This window comes from Triticum urartu, chromosome 4 (genome assembly GCF_003073215.2).
Source record: "Triticum urartu cultivar G1812 chromosome 4, Tu2.1, whole genome shotgun sequence".
NCBI classification, from domain to species: Eukaryota; Viridiplantae; Streptophyta; class Magnoliopsida; order Poales; family Poaceae; genus Triticum; species Triticum urartu.
The window spans coordinates 448,321,216-448,339,907 of NC_053025.1; the positions used below are offsets into that span (position 1 = coordinate 448,321,216).

General features: G+C 45.5%; 5 protein-coding genes across 7 annotated transcripts; 3 read left to right on the forward strand and 2 right to left on the reverse strand.

The window, feature by feature from the left end:
• Positions 1 to 264: 264 nt before the first annotated feature.
• On the reverse strand, positions 265 to 2,150 carry LOC125553931 (myb-related protein Zm38-like). The gene is made up of 3 exons (XM_048717580.1): positions 1,898 to 2,150; positions 1,656 to 1,785; positions 265 to 1,166 (listed from the first exon to the last, which is right to left on the reverse strand). Exons 1-3 carry the CDS (start codon positions 2,028 to 2,030, stop codon positions 506 to 508), a joined length of 924 nt encoding a protein of 307 aa, XP_048573537.1. The 5' UTR covers positions 2,031 to 2,150; the 3' UTR covers positions 265 to 505.
• Positions 2,151 to 3,461: 1,311 nt separating this feature from the next.
• Positions 3,462 to 4,738, forward strand: LOC125551975 (glycine-rich cell wall structural protein 1.0-like). The gene is made up of 3 exons (XM_048715399.1): positions 3,462 to 4,019; positions 4,094 to 4,336; positions 4,444 to 4,738. The coding sequence occupies exons 1-3, from the start codon at positions 3,668 to 3,670 to the stop codon at positions 4,500 to 4,502; spliced, it is 654 nt and encodes a 217-aa protein (XP_048571356.1). The 5' UTR covers positions 3,462 to 3,667; the 3' UTR covers positions 4,503 to 4,738.
• Positions 4,739 to 5,630: 892 nt separating this feature from the next.
• LOC125551976 (mitochondrial import inner membrane translocase subunit TIM22-4-like) lies at positions 5,631 to 9,335 on the reverse strand. The gene is made up of 4 exons (XM_048715401.1): positions 8,946 to 9,335; positions 6,768 to 6,958; positions 6,599 to 6,671; positions 5,631 to 5,966 (listed from the first exon to the last, which is right to left on the reverse strand). The coding sequence occupies exons 1-4, from the start codon at positions 9,106 to 9,108 to the stop codon at positions 5,881 to 5,883; spliced, it is 513 nt and encodes a 170-aa protein (XP_048571358.1). The 5' UTR covers positions 9,109 to 9,335; the 3' UTR covers positions 5,631 to 5,880.
• A 246-nt stretch (positions 9,336 to 9,581) lies between these two features.
• Positions 9,582 to 13,768, forward strand: LOC125551974 (eukaryotic translation initiation factor 2 subunit alpha homolog). The gene is made up of 5 exons (XM_048715398.1): positions 9,582 to 10,209; positions 10,926 to 11,072; positions 11,157 to 11,261; positions 13,115 to 13,213; positions 13,357 to 13,768. The coding sequence occupies exons 1-5, from the start codon at positions 9,694 to 9,696 to the stop codon at positions 13,507 to 13,509; spliced, it is 1,020 nt and encodes a 339-aa protein (XP_048571355.1). The 5' UTR covers positions 9,582 to 9,693; the 3' UTR covers positions 13,510 to 13,768.
• A 2,600-nt stretch (positions 13,769 to 16,368) lies between these two features.
• LOC125553932 lies at positions 16,369 to 18,192 on the forward strand. 3 transcript variants are annotated; one of them, XM_048717581.1, is made up of 5 exons: positions 16,369 to 16,594; positions 16,675 to 16,750; positions 17,352 to 17,461; positions 17,574 to 17,688; positions 17,846 to 18,192. In XM_048717581.1, exons 1-5 carry the CDS (start codon positions 16,525 to 16,527, stop codon positions 17,940 to 17,942), a joined length of 468 nt encoding a protein of 155 aa, XP_048573538.1. In that variant the 5' UTR covers positions 16,369 to 16,524; the 3' UTR covers positions 17,943 to 18,192. The 3 variants fall into 3 exon arrangements, with proteins under 3 accessions (XP_048573538.1, XP_048573540.1, XP_048573539.1); XM_048717582.1 differs by having other exon boundaries at positions 16,374 to 16,594; positions 17,815 to 18,192; XM_048717583.1 differs by lacking the exon at positions 17,574 to 17,688 and having other exon boundaries at positions 16,370 to 16,594; positions 17,815 to 18,192.
• The last annotated feature ends 500 nt before the right edge of the window (positions 18,193 to 18,692 follow it).

Sequence of the window (18,692 nt, forward strand, 5' to 3'; positions counted from 1 at the left end):
CACAACTCAAGAAAAGAAAAAGTAATCCTACACAATTTACCCGTTCGTTTGCCACAAAGACATCAAATCAGCTCACGCTTAATCATTTATATTTATATTTATTATATTATATTATACCAAATTAAAAAACCCAAAAAGGCAAATTCAATTAATCTCGGCCATCAAATCATGTCAATCCAACGACCTAGACTGCTTCAATGTCGAGCGCTCAACATGTTTAGCGTGCAGTTAATTTCATGCCAAAAAATAATACTAATCACATAATAACACGGAAATAATATCATACTTAATATCTGCATGCACTTAATATACTTTTAATTTAAGCATTGCACGTACATATTGATTAGATTTCTTAAAAAGCAAAAACGCACTCTTAATCAGCTCATCATTGATCGGGGTGGGAATAGAATACCAATAACAAGTTCAAACGAAAATGTGATGCCCTAAATATGCTTAAATACCGTCCCAATGTAAGATATGTAACCTCTAGTAGTTAAATAAATGATCAACCGCCCCACCCCAGCTCCGACGTCGAAGAGGAAGAGCCTCCGCCGTAGTAGTATGCCGGGTCGGCGAGCAGGTCGGCGATGAGCTGGTCCACGCCCATCTTTTTGTCGCTGTCCAGCATCGCGTCGATGAACGCTGACGCTGCGCTATCCTCCCCGCCCCCGCCGACACCATCGGCTGCAATACTATCAGTGTCTCCATACGCTGCTCCGCCACCAGCCACCGCGGCCTCCTGGTACTGACCAAGAACCACCTGCGGCGCCGCCTCGAAGGCGGCGGCGTCGTCGGCAAGGAAGTCGCTCCACTTGAGCTGGTGGTCCGGGGACGCCGCCGCCCCTGGCGCGTCGGGGTCGAGGAGCGTGATGACCTGCTGCTGCTGGTGGTTCAGGACTGCGTGGTATTTGACGTCGTCGTGCAGCGGCTGGAGCCCCGGCGCCGCCGCTGGGTTCACGGGGATGTAGGAGGACGAGGAGGCACCCGCGGCGCTGGGCGGCGGGCGGATGGCGAGGGTGCCGATGCTCTGCATGAGGTCGGCGATGGGGCGATGGGTGATGGGGTCGATGCCCCGCTGCCGCAGCTTCTTGCTCAGCTTGGTGTTCCAGTAATTCTTGACGTCGTTGTCCGTCCGCCCCGGCAGCTGGTTCGCGATCAGAGACCACCTGCATGCACCCAACACGTACACGTACTTTCATGTTATATTACGCTCAGTGTGGAGTATTTTCTGTCAAACACTATCAATTTAAGACAGCTATTCAGATCTGTTCTTCACCCAATATTCAGCTTTTCACTACATTCTACCAGGAAACAGAATATATTCAGAAGAACCGTAGACACGAGACTGGTCACTGGATTAAACTACATTTGTTTCTACTTTATGAATGAACGGCTGAAGTAAATTCTTGAATAGAAGTAGGACGTGATTTCCGGTGTATGAGCAATTGTCTGAATGATACACCAACGTGAGGTTTTTAGAACTTCCATAAATCTATAAGATCTGAACGTACGCTAGAGTATATGGATGCAAAGTTTATAGCAGGAATGATGACAGAAACAGTAGTCTGTCTATAGCAAAGTTTCGCATTCACCGAAAACTTGATGACAAAATCGAGAAAGTAACCGATGGATGACATGCATGTACAGAGATGCACCTGCTTCCCAGCATGGCATGGAGGGTGACGATGAGCTCCTCCTCCTCCTGCGTGAAGTTCTCGTGCTTGAGGTTGGGCCTCAGGTAGTTGGTGTACCTCAGCCTGCAGCTCTTCCCGCACCGCTTCAGCCCTGCAGCACGCACCCATCCATGACGCAACACACATCAGCCAGAAACCATGCAAAACCAACACCATTTCGATGCCAGACGCCGATCCGGCCGGCCGGGGGAGAGGGCTCCGACCTGCCCTCTGGGGAACAGAGGTCCAGTTGCCGGTGCCATGGTTGGAGGTGTAGGCCAGCAGCTTGGCGTCCTCCTCCGCCGTCCACGGCCCCTTCTTCACGTTGGCCTTGTCGCAGCACGGCGGCCGCCCCATCCCGGCCGGCACCACCCTCCTCCCCCTCCCCTTCTACAACAAGCAGCCAAACGGTGATAGATAATATAGCTCGAGAACCCCAGCACCGCACCAACCTCCGGTGCCCCCCGACGAGATCACACTGCAGGGTGGCACCGGCGTACATATAGGGGGCGGGGCGCTCCGGCGAGAGAGAGAGGGGCACTGCACGGCAACAACATGTCCAGATGGTGGAGGGGCACGCGACGGAAGCATGACCTCCCCCCTCCTCATTTAACTAGTGATGGCATGGCATGGGTTAGTGACGATCCGATGGAAACGCTTCTTTAACCCTAGTTTATGGCACGCCTGCAACTGTTTCCCTCCGGCAAATCAACCGCTTAATCAGGGAGGGATCAAATATGTATGCAGATGCGGGTTGGTGGGTTAATACAATCCGATCTAATCTAATCAAACGCCGTGTGTGAGGGTGGAGGGGCCGGGGGCTGTTTCAAATATTTTTCACGAGTTGGACATGATGATTTTCACGACATCAGCGCCGCGGAATCGGTTTTCACCTGGGAGCTGGCGATGCGATCATATCACAGGCGCCTCTGCTCATCGCGTTTGTACGATCGTCTTGACAGTTGTGTTGGCGCCGCACATGTGATCCTTAACAGTTGTGGTATTACAAGGAGAAAATGCATGCTGTTTTCAGCGTCTCGTGTTTTTTTTTTGAATGCCTTTTTCAGCGTCTCGTGTTGGTTTCAGAGAAGAAGCACCGAGCATTTCTGGTGTGGCGTTAACCGTTTGTACTACTTGTTCTTATGGTTCGTCAGGTAAAAAGCTTCGTGTAAAGGAAAGTGTGTAGATGATCAATATTTGGAGGAGAACAGAAAGTAGAGTAAGCCATTCGCGAAGAGAAAAAAGAAACGAAGTTCAATCCAGGAAAATAAACAGATAAGAAAAATTCAAAAAATCATATCAGAGCCAGGTTTCGATCCTGGGACCTGTGGGTTATGGGCCCACCACGCTTCCGCTGCGCCACTCTGATTTTGTGTTCAACTTACTTCCGTGCGTTACTTATCTTATGCTTCCAACGCTGAGAACCGAGAAATGCTTCCAAAGCAGCTACGCTGCAGCATCTCTCCTGTGGATACACATGGCACCAGCAATACGAGCATCAGATGCAGCACCACACAGAGTTGCACTTCCCATTCCCGGGACACGTGAAGACCGACCGACCCCGACGCCCAGTTCCCTCCCATGGAGTAAAGTATAGTTTGGACGCTCCACTCTCCGTCCCATGCATCCCAACCGACAGCCCCTGCGATCCACCGGCCACCGCGCCCTGGGCACGTCGCTGCCTCCGGGCCCCGGCCGGAGGTTTCGCGTGCACAAAGTCGAGAAGCGGAAAAACAAAAGCGCAGCCCACAAAGCGACCTTAAAAATATCGCGGCAACGGCCGGCCAATCCCCGCGCGCCAGGCTACGCGTCCCCAGGCCGAGCACGCGAGGGGCCGCCATGGTGGCCGTCTCCGGAGGACGCGTGTGCGCCAGCCGCCAGCCGCCTATATATCCCTCCTGCGGCACGGCTCCTGGAAGATAATACCTGATCTGTTCCTGCCTTTCCTGCAGTAGTAGCGCACACACTTTGGTGAGCTGAGTACTGAGTTGGTGATGGAGGATTCGGTGGGCGAGGCGGAGAGGAGGGAGCAGGAGGAGGCCATGGCGCAGGGGAAGAAGCGCGGGCGAGAGGAAGAGCAGGAGGCCGGCGTTGGTCGCGCGGTGGAGGGGAAGGCGGAGGTGGCGGTGGCTGAGGAGGGCGGGTTTCTCAGCAGCATGGCGTCCAAGATCGGCGTGGCCATGTCGGGTGCTAACGGGAGCGGCGGCGCTGGGGACACCGGCGAAGGCAATGGCAACGGCAACAGGAGCGCGCTTGCTGCCTCTGACGGCAACGGGGAGAAGGCGGCCGGCAATGGCATCTTCCACAAGCTGCTGTCCAGCTCGTCTCCCTCCCCGCCGGCCACAGGTAAGTTACCGCGCTTTAGTTAACCTTTGCCGCGCAGCCTCTGCAACTTTGGTTGACAGTCTTCCGTGGAGCAGAGGAGGAGAATAGGGGAGGGAAAGACGAGGACGAAGGCGGCGAGCAGGCCGGGATACTGAGCGCCATGGCTTCCAAGATCGGCATGGCCATGTCTGGCAATGGGACCCACGGCGGCGGCGGGGAAGATGTTGATCACGGTATAGGTGAGGACGAGGACAAGGAGAAGGAGACGGGAGGCGACGAGCCGAGCTCCAACGGCGGTGGGCTCGTTAAGCAGATCATGTCCAACCTCCCCACTTCAGGTGCACTGCCGATCTGCTATTCTCAGTTCCGCCATATCCTTGTGTGTTGCCTCCATTGTTTCAGCTGACAGGATTTGTTCTTCTCTCTGTTTTTGCCTTCACTGCAGAAACTAGGGGGCCCGATGCTGAGGAGGCCTCCCTGCTCATCTCCATCATCGACGACTAGACTAGCAGTAGATAGATTTGGCACTTGTCATTTCTGGGTGTGATTTTACATCGCCCAGCGTGCCCTCTTTCTTGATGCTGATGTTGTAACCTCTAGGGTAGGGTTGCTGTTGGTAGACGTTTTCTTCTAGACACAAGTCACTGCACATGTTTGCACAGTGTACTGGCCTGTAATCGCATTGACTCCTGGAGAGAACTGGTCCTCCTCGCTTATTATTTGCTATAATAATGCTATTATTACTTTGTCAGCCTATCAGGCTACAAGACCAGGCAGGTTTGAAGTCATTGCAAGACCAGGCAGGTTTGAAGTCATTGCTGTGGTATGCAGACGGTAAGACTAGCCACCATGGGTAGTAACATAGACTAGTAACATGCATATGTTACTAGTCTATGTTATTATCTTTATAATGCGGAGTAACATATGTATGGTAACATATAACACTTTATTTATGAGTCTAGACTCATTTTGCCTTGATATGTGTGATGTTACTCATACTATTAGTAAGACTAGCCACAGGGGGAGTAACTTCAGCAGAACATCAAGTCCAACTCAGCAATTTTGTTTATGTGGCAATGAGTTAATGAAGAGAGAGATAGTTGTAGTAACTTAGCTAGTTAGTGTAACATCACATATCCCAATGCAATATGAGTCTATAACCTATAAATGAATCTTTGTACTATGAAAGTAGTAACATAGTCTAGGGATATGTGTATGTTACTATCCATTGTGGCTAGTCTAACTAGCTATATTACCACTCCCCTCTTTTTTTTCATTTATTGCTTGCCACATCATCTATTTTATATAGATATGTGTGATATTACCACCTATGTTACTTTTATTGTGAGTAGTCTAAGCACAAGTAAAAAAGTCAAATAGAGTTCTCTGAAACCATTCAAAACAATGGACAACAGACACAGATACAAGCCACATATGTTAAAGCGACTTCTCTGAAGCAAAGATATAAGATACACCCCTGCTAGTGACGGCACAGATGAAAGCAGAAGTTTTAATTTGCATTTGAACTACATATTTCCCTTACCGCAGTGCTGTCCCCAAAATCGTATCGTCATGGCATTTGGCAGAGCAAAATCCTGGGAGGAAGAAATGCAGCTAGCTACGAGATTGCATAAGTCAAAATGCGTATACCACATGCCATGACATCAAACAGGCTACAGACTGGAGAAACAATATAGCTACTCAGTATGATGGATAGTCGCAAGACGTAAAATTTAGGTCACACCATCTCTGAGTACATACATGCCAACGACTGAATATTGCAAAATAAACTAAAAGTTCTTCGGCCAATGCTGAGTCCTGCTAATGCTTGCTAGAAAGACGCATCACTCAATTTATAGGATGCAACGTTTCCATCACCGATTCAGTTATATCGCTCCATGAACTTCTCAATCGCCACAGAGAAGGCACCAAAACCCACGCACCCGATACATGTAGCTTGAGGGCCACCTGCAAGAAAAATACCAATTCCATTACGGATGAAATATCAAATTGAACTGCATAACCAACAACAGCATAAGAACTTGCTAGTGGTGCTAGAGTGCTTTCCTAATTGTAATCCACAGTGTCGTTGTCATTATTATTATGATTTACTGCTTTATTAGCTGAATCAAAAGTGACAAAAAAAAGTTTCAAAATAAGCAATCACAACTTTGGTTAAGCACTTAATGAATCAAGGGGTAGACAAGGTAAGTGGTCAAAACACCACAACAGACTGCTGACCTGGCACAGCAACTACATCATGAGTATCTCTAAATTCCCAAATACAGACAGACATATAGCATTGGTTAAACTATCTGAAATCTCATATCAGAGAATTTGGGACACAAACTGCTGGCCTGGCAAACTGACTACATGATGAGTACAACTGCCCTTCAACTTGCCCTAGTAGAACCAAACTACTTTTAGAGTGAGGTTACTTCCTTTCTTACATCCAAATAAAACGTCGGCCCATCCACCCCAAGCCAACCTAAAACATCTCTAACGATTGCAGATAGGGAAATTCTCTTGGGAGCATAAATTGATCCATGGTAAAAATTAATGTTGGTTCTCATCAACAGTTGTCACAAAGAAAAACATACCTTTTGCAGCTAAAGCTCCTCCTGTGACACAGCCAGCTACTGCTGAATTGGTGATGTCATGCTTTGCCCGAGCCTGCCAGGACGTGACGATTCAAAGTGTCCAAATAAGTAAAAATAAATACAGAATTGCTCATGAATGGAAGAAAAAAAAATGTCACACTGCATCTACCTTCTCAACGACGCATTCAGCTGCAGAGAAAATCAAGCCCATTACTGCAAAGGTCTTAGCATGGCTCATACTTTTCCTACCCATCTGTTTTGCCTGGTAGACTATTTGTTGCCTTGCTGTCATCTCCTCTGCCATTATTGGATTTTCCAAAGCTCCAAAAAATAGTCCCATAAGTACACCAAGACCACCCCCTATTGAATGAAAGCTACGCGGTTAATAACAGCTATGCATACTCCATAAGTCCATTTAATGAAACATTATGCACTTGTAAGTGGGCCCCTTGTGGGATAAGCCAATAGCTGATACTCTAAGCTGTTTAGCTTGACGCCAAATGATTAACAAGCAGAGAAGCACAAGTCATCAGGCAACAACTTAACATGACTTCTAAGTTAGTATAGGACGGAGTATCCAGCCACTGATTGTTGGCTGTTGTCTTAAGGATACCAAATGTCAAACTATAGGAAATAGTGATACTTTGGTAATACATACAATAGAGTGCATAGTATCAATATCACTGATTCTATCCTCTAAACCATCAACAAACAAATCATTAAACAGGGCAAAAACAGAAAATAGATACTTTAACATTGCAGGCCTTTGCCATGTTCCAGATTCATGACAATGTCAGCAAGCTGTTGGAAAACTACATATATTGCACAAGTGAAATGTTACTAGTAATCACACGTGAACGCGTGCGCACACACACAATGTTATGGCATGCACTTATTTACAGTAACTATATACTGGGGGGAAAATGTTAGGTAGGAGCACTAGATCCAATGTTAAGTTTCTTCATTTGAAGCAGAAACAACAGAAACATGAAATGAATTGATCAGAGCAAACTTTTTTTACGAGACAACTGGAAGAACCAGACACGCTCTGACCGATTTTATTCACTCGGCAAAAACTGTACAATCAAGCATGCAAACAGGGGAAGGCACATACCCAATGCTAAAAGGAATAACTGATAGCCGGAGGTGGGGGAGGGTGGCAGAAGATGAAAAACTACTCCATTACATGACTGGTGGGTACACCAGGAGGTAAGATGGCAAACATCCAAGGCAGAGGTAACGCAAACCTTCCAACGGTCAGATTGGTTGCGAATAAGGCTAGGAAAGCCCACAACATCAGTGTTGACATGATCAAACACCAAGCTGTTACCAGGATGGCCGCGATGTATGTCTATCACATTATACTTCTTGCAGCACTGACATGAAAAGGATTCAGAGAGGTGCACCGCCAAACAGTAACCTTTCTAATGCAGTACAACAATATTTTCAAACTATTTAACAAAAAAATTGAACCACTGTCAGACCAACCTTCAATAACCGTCGACCTTGTTATTTTCCGCAAATCACGTGCTATGCCTATGACACAATGCTTGTAGCTACAATGGAAAACGATCGTGCATTGTTAAGGAACACCTTTCTAATGCTCTACCAAACCCCTTTTAGACTACTTGAAACTTTATCCAACCACTTTCCGAATACTTGGCCACCTGACATGTGGAGACTCTCAATCTTAAAGTCTTTGAAAGGTAATGTGTTAAGTACTGGAATTTAATTGGGTTGATTTCATGACCCTAACTTTACTTGATGAATCACTACAAAAACTTAGACCCCAACTCTCCCAGGCAAGTTCACTTGAAACAAAGGCACGACCCTAAAAAAAGAACTTGAAACAAAGGCATCTTCATTATGCATTATGACATGCCATTTCACATGAAGGATCATCGAACAAGTGCAAAGAGTTTATTGTTATTACCACCAAAGATTTTGAGCAGCTAAAGTAACTAACTAACAGTAGACAGTTCTGCAGGTGAGTACAACCGAATCAACATATGAACATATTTAAGTTCGTACGCGCACTTGCTCAAAATAAAATTAAGCTCATCTCCTGCAGAGCTGGCACCGTTTTATTTGTAACTCTTCAGGCAAACAGGTGAAGAACTAACCATCTAAAGCATGAACAACCACATCCATGTTACATGTCACACCATCCAGAAACTCTGATTGCATGGCATTTGAACAAGATCATGGAGACATGTTAACTCGGCATTTCAGCATAATTCAATTACAGAGTTGTATGCGCCGCAGTGGCACAAATATGGTTTTCTCCAAATACTCAGTAACTGAATAGCATCAAGAGATTTGTGTTTGAGGTGGTGAGTAACATTACCCATGACACCGCTGAGGACGCTCCGGACGGCGCAGTTGTTCATCATCTCCTGCCCCTTGATCTCCTCCGGCGTTGGCAGCCGGAGCGGCTCCACTGGAGCCCTCTGGCCGGCCGCATCGCCGCCCGCCCCGGCCGCCGCCGCCGATGGCTCCGGCGAAGACATCTCACAGTCTGATCTCCCTCCCCCTCCCGATAGCGCGACGGCGGAGCTAGCTGCGGGCCGTGGGAACCACTGGAAAGGCAACGAAGGGGATTGGAGAAGAAGCCGAGCCGAGAAGTTCCTCAGGGCTCGCTACTTGTCCTTCTTCCCTTGGCTTTCTTTTCCTCCCCTCCAAGAAAAGGGGCGGCGGTAAGGGAAGGGGATCCCGGTGGGGGTGCACTGGTGCGTGCCTCTTCCGGTCTTCCCACTCCCCGGAGCTCGCGTGAGGCGCACCAGCTCTGCTCTCCGCTACCCGAACACGCACACGTATTTTCAAGAGTACGCTACCCTAGGACGCAGGCGTATTGTCAAGACTACGCTACCCGGTTCCAGTACCTGTGTGGCGCGTGTGGGGGAGACCGGGAGAGATATCGGATCCATCGGAATCGGATCGGCTCACTTGATATCCGATCCACCAAGGGAGTACAACAAGCAGCATTCTCTGACTGCCGCCCCCACCCCCTCCCCCCACCAAAACCCAAGCAAACCCTAGATCCGCCGCGGCCCCCTCCAACTCCGGCGACGCCCTCCACCCGGCAGACGGAGAAGATGCCGAACCTCGAGTGCCGGATGTACGAGCCGCGGTTCCCGGAGGTGGACGCCGCGGTGATGATCCAGGTCAAGCACATCGCCGACATGGGCGCCTACGTCTCCCTCCTCGAGTACAACAACGTGGAGGGCATGATCCTCTTCTCCGAGCTCTCCCGCCGCCGCATCCGCTCCATCTCCTCGCTCATCAAGGTCGGCCGCCAGGAGCCCGCCATCGTGCTCCGTGTCGACCGCGACAAGGGATACATCGACCTCTCCAAGCGCCGGGTCTCCGAGGAGGAGGCGCGGTCCTGCGAGGACAAGTACAACAAGTCCAAGCTCGTGCACTCCATCATGCGCCACGTTGCCGAGACCCTCGAGATCGACCTCGAGCCCATCTACCAGCGCATCGGCTGGCCGCTATACCGCAAGTACGGCCACGCATTCGAGGCCTTCAAGCTCATAGTTGCTGACCCCGACGCCATCCTCGATGTGCTCACCTACGAGGAGAGGGAGACCGGCCCTGACGGACAAGAGGTTACCCACCAATTATCATGATTTTTCCTTTCGTAATTCTGATGTATGCACTACGATGCCCTGACGTGATTAAATGCATTCACTAATAACTACGCCGTGCTTAAATGATCTTGTCATGTGAATTTGTGCGTGATGTCAGGTAAAATGTGCTGAAGTTTATGGATAACATGTTCTCGTTCTGTTGAATGGGCACCATAGAAAGGTTTGGTACTTGTGAGTTTATCTGAGGTCAAATGGACCAAATGAACTTTTAGTGCAACTAATCACTGAATGTTGGAATGTACCAATAGATTAAATTTGTCTTGTCGAGTCTAGTTCTAAGGTCTAACGAACAATTGAATGATATTTCAAGTGATGTGAATAAATTACCCCTGGAATGTGTTCTGATATTTACTCCCTCCGGTCCTTTTTACTCCGCACATTAGCTTTGTTTGAAGTCAAAATTTGCTAAGTTTGACCAAATTTATATTAGAAAATATTAACATCTATAACATCTAATAAATATAATATGAAAATATATTCCGAGATGGATCTAATAATAAATGTGTTGTTATGTGTGTCAATAATTTTTTGTATAAACTTGGTCAAAGTTGGATGAGATTGACTTCAGACAAACCTAATATGCAGAGTAAAAAGGACTGGAGGGAGTACCATCGACATAATTAAGTTTAGAGTTTTTGCCAGAAAATGAAAGTGATACTTAAATTTACTGGCAGGTGACTAAGGTGGTGCCTGCTGTCACCCCTGAGATTAAGGAGACCCTGGTCCAGAATATACGGAGGAGGATGACACCGCAGCCACTCAAGATCCGTGCTGACGTCGAGATGAAATGTTTCCAATTTGATGGGGTGCTCCATATTAAGGTTCTAGTTAACCCTGTTTCTGCCTTGGGATATAATTGAACACTTTGGGTTGCTTATTCAGTTGTTCTAAATTTGATATTGCAGCAAGCCATGAGGAAAGCTGAAGCTGCTGGGAACACTAATTGTCCTGTGAAGATTAAGCTGGTTGCTCCTCCACTTTATGTTCTGACTACACAAACTCTCGACAAGGTTGGTGTCTTCTTCAGCCTCTTTCCATGATTCATGTTGGCTTTGACTCTAGGTATCCTGCTCGATTGATTAGATTATTTGATTCTTATTTAGAAGGATGCTCCTAATTTGACATAGAATTTAAGATTTAACAATTGCACTGCGCCTTTAGCACATTGTATTTTTCTTGATTGATTAGATGGTCAAATTTTCATTATTTAGAAAGAAGCTTCTAATGTGTCTGTTCCCAAATATAAGGTGTATTAGTTTTTCGAAAAGTCAACTTTTCTATGTTTGACCAAGTTTATAGGAAAATATATTAACATTTACGATGCTAAATAACTAAAATATGAAAATATATTTCATGACGAATCTTATGGTAATGATTGGATTTTGAAAACGTTGATATTTTTCTCCATAAACTTGGTCAAAGTTAAAGAAGTTTGACTTTAAAAAAGATTAATGCACCTGATATTTTGGACTGGAGGGGGTACATTATTGGCTGGGTGGATCATCTTATATCCTAACTATCAGGAAGGCTGTTAAAGTGCTCACCTTGCTTCCAATGTGTCTAACAGCTATTGCACCGCATACAATGTTTGATAGTTTGTTGTCCATGATCTGTAGTTTGCTGTTTCTCATTGTCATCTAGAAATGGGGTTGGTTGGCTAGTCATCCAGAAGGAAATTGATAATTGCCATGTCAAATTTCATTCTCTAATGTGACAAAGGATGCTATTTTTTTGGTGTGTTCTTAATAACATGTCTGTAGAATGATCTAAGTTACAGATTAGGTGACAGTGGTTATTTGCATGAACTGTCCTTAGTCTGTCTTGTTGTACACACACTCAAATGGTACAGTAAGTTGCTTTGGGCTTACAGCTTTAGGCTATGTTTGGTAGCAAAGTATTAGAAAAACTGCAGTATTGAAAACCACAATATTTTTGTCAGTGGGTACAAGATACCACAGTTTTGACATATCAAAGTATGTTGAAGTATTGAGATTACTGTGACCTGTTTGGTTGTTGCCGCAAAACACAGTATTGATGCGTTCAAACACTCAACTACCTAGCCGTTAGCAGTGCAAGCACACACCTGCTGGCCGGAGCTGATCAACATGCTCAGCTAGCTAACATACGGGCCATCCCATCAAGAGCCCGGAGGAAGAAACAACCAACTCATATGTCCCCCTCACTCCTTCCAGCCGCTAAGCCGAGCTGAGCCACCGTTCCATGCACTCGCCTCTAGCCCCCAACCCGTGCTAAAAGTACCAGGTGTAGTTTGTTGTGGTATGGTTTGAACAGGGATACCTGAATCTGAATTGTCTGAATGAAAAACAGCAAAATCACTATAGTATGATCATTAGATTTTAGACAAATCATGCGGGGTGTAGCGGCCGACGACAACAGAGCAGCCGTCTCTTTGCTTCCCCATGGTCGCCGAGGGAGATTTCTCCAAAGACGACAGGGCGGCGACGGCGTGGGAACGAGGCCAGAGCAAGTAGCGAGTTGTTGAGCAGAGTGCGGAAGGATAACGACGCTAGTCCCTTCTTTTCGCCTTCTCTGTTTTTTTAAAACAGGTCTGGGGTTCTTTTTATTATACAGAGAAAAAACTGCAGTTTGTCGAATACTACAATATTAAAACAACAGTTTTAAGCGGCAATCAAACAGCTCATTGTAAATAAAACTATGGTAATATCAAAAACTGTAGTATTCTCAAAATATTTAGAAAATACTTTGCTATCAAACGGGATGAATTTTTAGACTCCATCTATCTGAATTCATTCCAACCTCAGTATTATGGTTTAACGTTTTGATGTTTCAACTCTCCACAAATAACAATTAATCTTCTTTTGTATGTTTCTCCTTGGGATAGGACCAAGGCATCTCAGTTCTCACTGATGCAGTTAAAGCATGCACAGCAGAGATTGAAAAACACAAGGGAAAGTTGGTAGTGAAAGAAGCACCTAGAGCTGTAAGTTTTCAGCATTGTCTAATAATTCTTCTACGTGTCCTCTATATATCGTATATATCTCCGGTATAAATGTTCTCAAAATTATATTAGCTGTTCCAGTTCATGGTTCATGAAGCTTTGTACTATTTGCATTTTGTAAACAGGTGAGTGAGAGGGAAGATAAGCTATTGAACGCCCAGTTGGATACCCTGGTTGAGCAAAATGCGGAGGTTGCTGGTGATGATGACAGTGAAGATGAGGAAGATACAGGAATGGGCGATATCGATCTCACAAATTCTGGCGTCCATGCGGACTGAGTCTACATTAGTCGATTTGGATGAGATTCGTTGTATAGCATCAGCCAAGATCCTAGATCATCCTATTTAAAAGCTCTTTGAATTTGCTGGTAGTGTCATCTTAGATGTTCATCGGCCAGTGCTGGGCTTTACTTTGATTGAGAAGCACCTGTTTTTTTCTCTCTCTCTTTGGAGTGAAACATAGTTTTGTTGTTAAACAAGTGTTTTTGATGCTTAGTCTTGGCATGCAAAATGTTATCAACAGGTGTTTTTCTTTCCAGTTTTGCTGGTTGTTCTTTGTACACATGCGAAATGTTACTCTGCCCACAGGATCCAATCCTTTGTGTTTGTTATTGCTGGTTATTATTTTCACTATCATTTTCACCTCTCTTCCGTTTTTTCACGCCAGCCGCTTTGCTTCTGATGGGGATCGGCAGCAATGATGGTGCGGTGGTGCCTCTCCCTCGTATTCATTACCAAAGCGTTCTGTAACATCCTGGTAGTAATTCCCTATATATTTTGCCTATTATATTGTTTGTGCATCATGTGCATCTAGTAAGCATCATCTTGCATTATTGACTAATTTTGATTTCTTCCTTTTGTAAATGGTGAATAACCCTTCTCTTCAATGGTCTGCACCAAGACTCACCTCCAAGCCCACATTCTTTTTGTGAAATTTGGGAGCTACCAAAATTGTTTCCTGATTTTAGCACAAGCCTAGATATCACTCAGTAGTTCAAACTCACCTAAATGAGTAAGTTAAACAAAGTCCCAATAGATTGAATATCTTGTTGTGGCCTTGTTATTTTATAGAAAGGCTACGTTTAAAATTTCTTTGATTCGGAGTCGTTTGAGGCTGACACGATTAGATATGAGGGCGCTATAGCCGGATAAAGAATAAAACATTTTGCATTTAAATTTGATAATTGGGCTAGCCCTCTCCCATAAGCAGTTCATCTAGCCCACCACGGGCATCTACCCCCTGCTATAAATAGTCATCCCTCCCTGTCAATTTTAGACAACCTAGGACAAATGCAAGAAACTCTAACCCTAGCCACAACCCACCCCACAGATCTAACCACCTCAAGCTGCCGCGGTCTGGATCCATCCTCGGAGCAGAGGCAAGACACTGGATTGTGGTGACAAGGATAACATAGATGGCAGCGCTGGAAACCCTAGATCGCCTCCGCATCACTAGATAGAACCAGTGTATCATGAGATTTTCATCTCATACGGCTCCATGGTCAATTTTTTGAAGGGATCCTTAGCGTGTATGTGTTATGTTGTTTTGATCTACCATATATGCTTTTTCAGCAGGAAAAAAAAACTTGATTGCACGGTAACATCAATGAAAAGCATCCGTTATCGACTTCGGCCCCTACTTGATGATCTCACCTTATCAGAGTATATTTGTGTCGGGGCATCTGATCACACAAAATGCACTACTTGCTTTTGAGTGTCTACACTTTCTTCAACATGAGAAAAATCTGGATAACAGTTTCTGTGCGTACAAGTTTGACCTCTTAAAGGCGTATGACAAGGTGGACTGGGGGTTCTTGAAGCAGGTGATGGAAAAGTTGGGCTTCTCTTATCAGTGGGTATAATGGATAATGACATGTGTAACCTCGGTGAGCTATTCAGTAAAATTTAATGGAGTCATCTTGGATTCGTTTACACCGATGCAAGGACTTCGGCAAGGTGACCCCCTATCCCACTTTTTGTTCCTATTCGTTGTTGATGGGTTGTCTGCGCTGCTGAGACAGGGAGTAGGAACACAAGCTTTCCAACCAATCAAAATCTGTAATCGTGCACCAGGAATATCACATCTATTGTTTGCTGATGACACCCTTCTATTCTTCAAAGCTAATGCTGACCAACCTATTTATGTGAAAAATGTCATCCACAGATATGCGAGGGCCATGTACCAGCTCATAAACCCACAAAAGTGCTCTATTCAGTTTGGTGATAGTTACCCCTTGGTGATGCAGGCGGTGGTCAGACAGAAATTGCAGGTACAAAAATCCGAGTTAGGGAAGTACCTCGGATTGCCAACACTAGATGGTCGTATGCACAAGAAGAAATTTCAAATGTTGCAGGCGAGTTTGACCAAAAGAATAATGGCATGGGGTGACACCCTCTCGCGGCTAGGGAAGGAGACTTTGATAAAATCCATCCCGCAAGCAATTCCCATTTATATTATGGGAGTGTTCAAATTACCGTGTTCGGTTTGCAAGAACCTCACACGCTTAGTAAGGAAGTTTTTTGGGGTTCAAAGCACGTGCAACGAAAGACACAAGCGAGAATGGGAGAAAATAAATTGAACCAAAGGGCAAGCGGGGATTTGGCTTCCGTGACTTTCGCATCTTCAACCAGGCCTTATTCACTCATCAAGCCTTGCGGCTACTCACTAGACCGGATTCCTTATGCTCTCTGCCTCTCTGGTATTGAAAGCAAAAAAATTATCCAAACGGGTCCCCTTGAGGATACTTTTTTTTTCCAGGTAATGCGTCCCCAACATGGCACGTGATACAGCATGGCCTCGAGCTGCTCAAGCAGGGGCTCGTGTGGCGGGTGGGCAACGGCGAGAGCATCCGCATATGGCGGGACCCCTGGCCCTCGCATATCCTATAGGCCAATCACGGTGCGTGGCACATGCCGACTCCGGCGAGTGTCAGAACTCCTCGATGACAACGGTCGGTGGCGGGTGAATCTCCTTCAACAATTCTTCACCAACCCGGATGTGAAATGCATCTTGTCAATAGAAAAAAAAACATCCGTTATCGAGGAAAGAGCAAACCGAAAAATAGCATGAGTACACCACATTGCACACACATGTGTCTTTTTTTTTGAGGGACACACATATGTCTTTGGAAGAAAGCCCAGGATAAAGCTAGCTGGCCCGGGCCTGGGCTACTACTGCACAAGCACAACACAACCCCGGCTTTCCTTCCGGCAGGCAGTCCCGCCGTTGTCTCCTCCGCCTCCGCCGCCTTTGCCAAGCGCAGCCCACACGTCGCGGCGGACGCCACTTCTCCCATGGACGCGGACTGGACATGGGCGTGCCGGGCGTGGGAGAAGTGGACCGCGAAGCACGTCGGATCTTCCGGTCTGCCGTCCCCTTCCTTCCCCTCCCGCTTCGCTCCTCTTTCTGCTACCCCGTGTGGACTAATCCCCGTCCTCTTGCAGTTGCAGGGATGCCGGTCAAGGCGGCGCTGCTGCTCAACTACGACCCGACCGGACCATCTCGCCTCCTCCCCATCGTGTAAGCATCCTCCCCAACCACGATAACTCGGGAAATTAAATGGGGATCTCCTCGCTCATAACCACCGTTACCCATTGCAAGTTGTGGGGGCTGTATAATCTTCAGTACTGGCAGTTGCACTGGAGAATGGCGTTAATGAGTTTTTCCATGCGGCCGTCCATGTTTCAGATGGAAGCTGCTCGGTCATTTTGCAGTAGTTAGTTAGTTAGCACGCTACATGACTTTGTTCGATCTGAAACTGGCACCGTATATTGGTTGATGAATTCTGCAAATGTTGTAGTTTAATGCCGTTATTATTTCCATCCATAGCCACCGCAAGATACATTGGACAAACTAAATTTAGGGATACATTGTTTGGTATGGAGGTTAATGACTGAATCACAGATGTGACCGAGATCTCAGATTTAAAGATATGCAAAATCATGTTCATTAAGATGCACGGATGTTCTTTTCGAATGATTGAAACTTCGTAATAAGATGACTGTGTGCATCAATCGGTGCAGGAGCTGGGGAGAACCCCTTTTCGAATAAATAAATATATTAAGATACATGAATGTTCAAGTTTTAGAAGTTTAAAGTCACAATTTTTTTAACTGTCCAGAGCAGAGGAAGAGGGAACAAAATTTACTGCTGTTGATCTGCAACCGTTCATTAACTTCTTCAGGAGGAACAATCTGCAGACGGAATTCTTTTCTATTGGACCAAACCAATGTGAGTCTCCCGCATTATGAGTCTAAACTTTTCTCATTTATGTACGGATAATTTGACCAAGTTAACTTTATTATCTCCAGCAATATTTTGATTGCAAATTGTACATTCTTAGATTTAGTCACTTCAATCCACGAGCACTGGTTTTGTGCTCGTTGTGTTAACACAACACAGCCAGGAGGTGAAGGAGTTATAGTTATGCAGATTGGAGCTTACTTGTTAGTCTCTATGTACGTATCCCCATGTTGAACTTTTAATTTACAGAAATGAGTTATCAAGTTTCCTCTTAAGCCTTCTTTAGTATACTTCCTGGACTGTCAGAATTAATTTAATTCGCATTGGTTCTTAATGCATAGGTATGATGGTTCTGTTGGTTCGGCTTCGCAGGCAATGGTGGCTGTTGATCAGTTTGCATGGCACTTCAACCGGAGAACACATTAACTTCTTGTGGTGTAGACTCATGGCCTTACAGTGTAGTGTATAACCTGACATGCTGCTTAATGTTACTGTTGTATTGTGATCCGTAGGTATGTAGTGCAATAACTAAGATTCTCTTAAATGCAGTTGAATTCAATCATATAATCTTTGCATAGTAATTTAAGATCAGTTTCTACGTATCCAGTTGTTTGCTTACATTTTGGGAAATTCGTGTATGAACTTCACACTAGTTGAGCAGTATGTGTAACTATTATAAGATTTCACAATGATAAAATGGTGAAACTGTTATTTTTTTATTAGAAATGGTAAATCAAAGCGACCTTTTGAAGTTCTTTAGTAGGGGCACTGTGCTTCAAATATATTTGAGATCCAATTTGATATAAGCTAAACATTTTGGATATTCATTGTTGTAGTACCATGTTTGACAAGCAATTCCCTGCTGACTAAGATGATGCAACATTCATAGTAATATGTATAAGCATTTGATGAAATCTGTTGACTTGCTTTACTCTATGTATGTATGAAATTTGTAGAAGATACCATTGTACTTCTTACGGTTCCTTAAATGTTGCCGTTTTGGACATCAACATAGATTCAAACATAATTTTGAGCAATAATTTCTATTAAAACATATAGAGAAAGCCCAGCAAAACTATATATTGTAGGGAGTTAGGGCTGATTCACTGGCGGGCGAGAGCATTGATCATGAGCTCCATGATTGGTAAATTGAGAAGGGTCAACAAGAGATTATCGGGGTAGGAATTATCAATTGGAGCGTTGGGGTTTATTTCTTTGT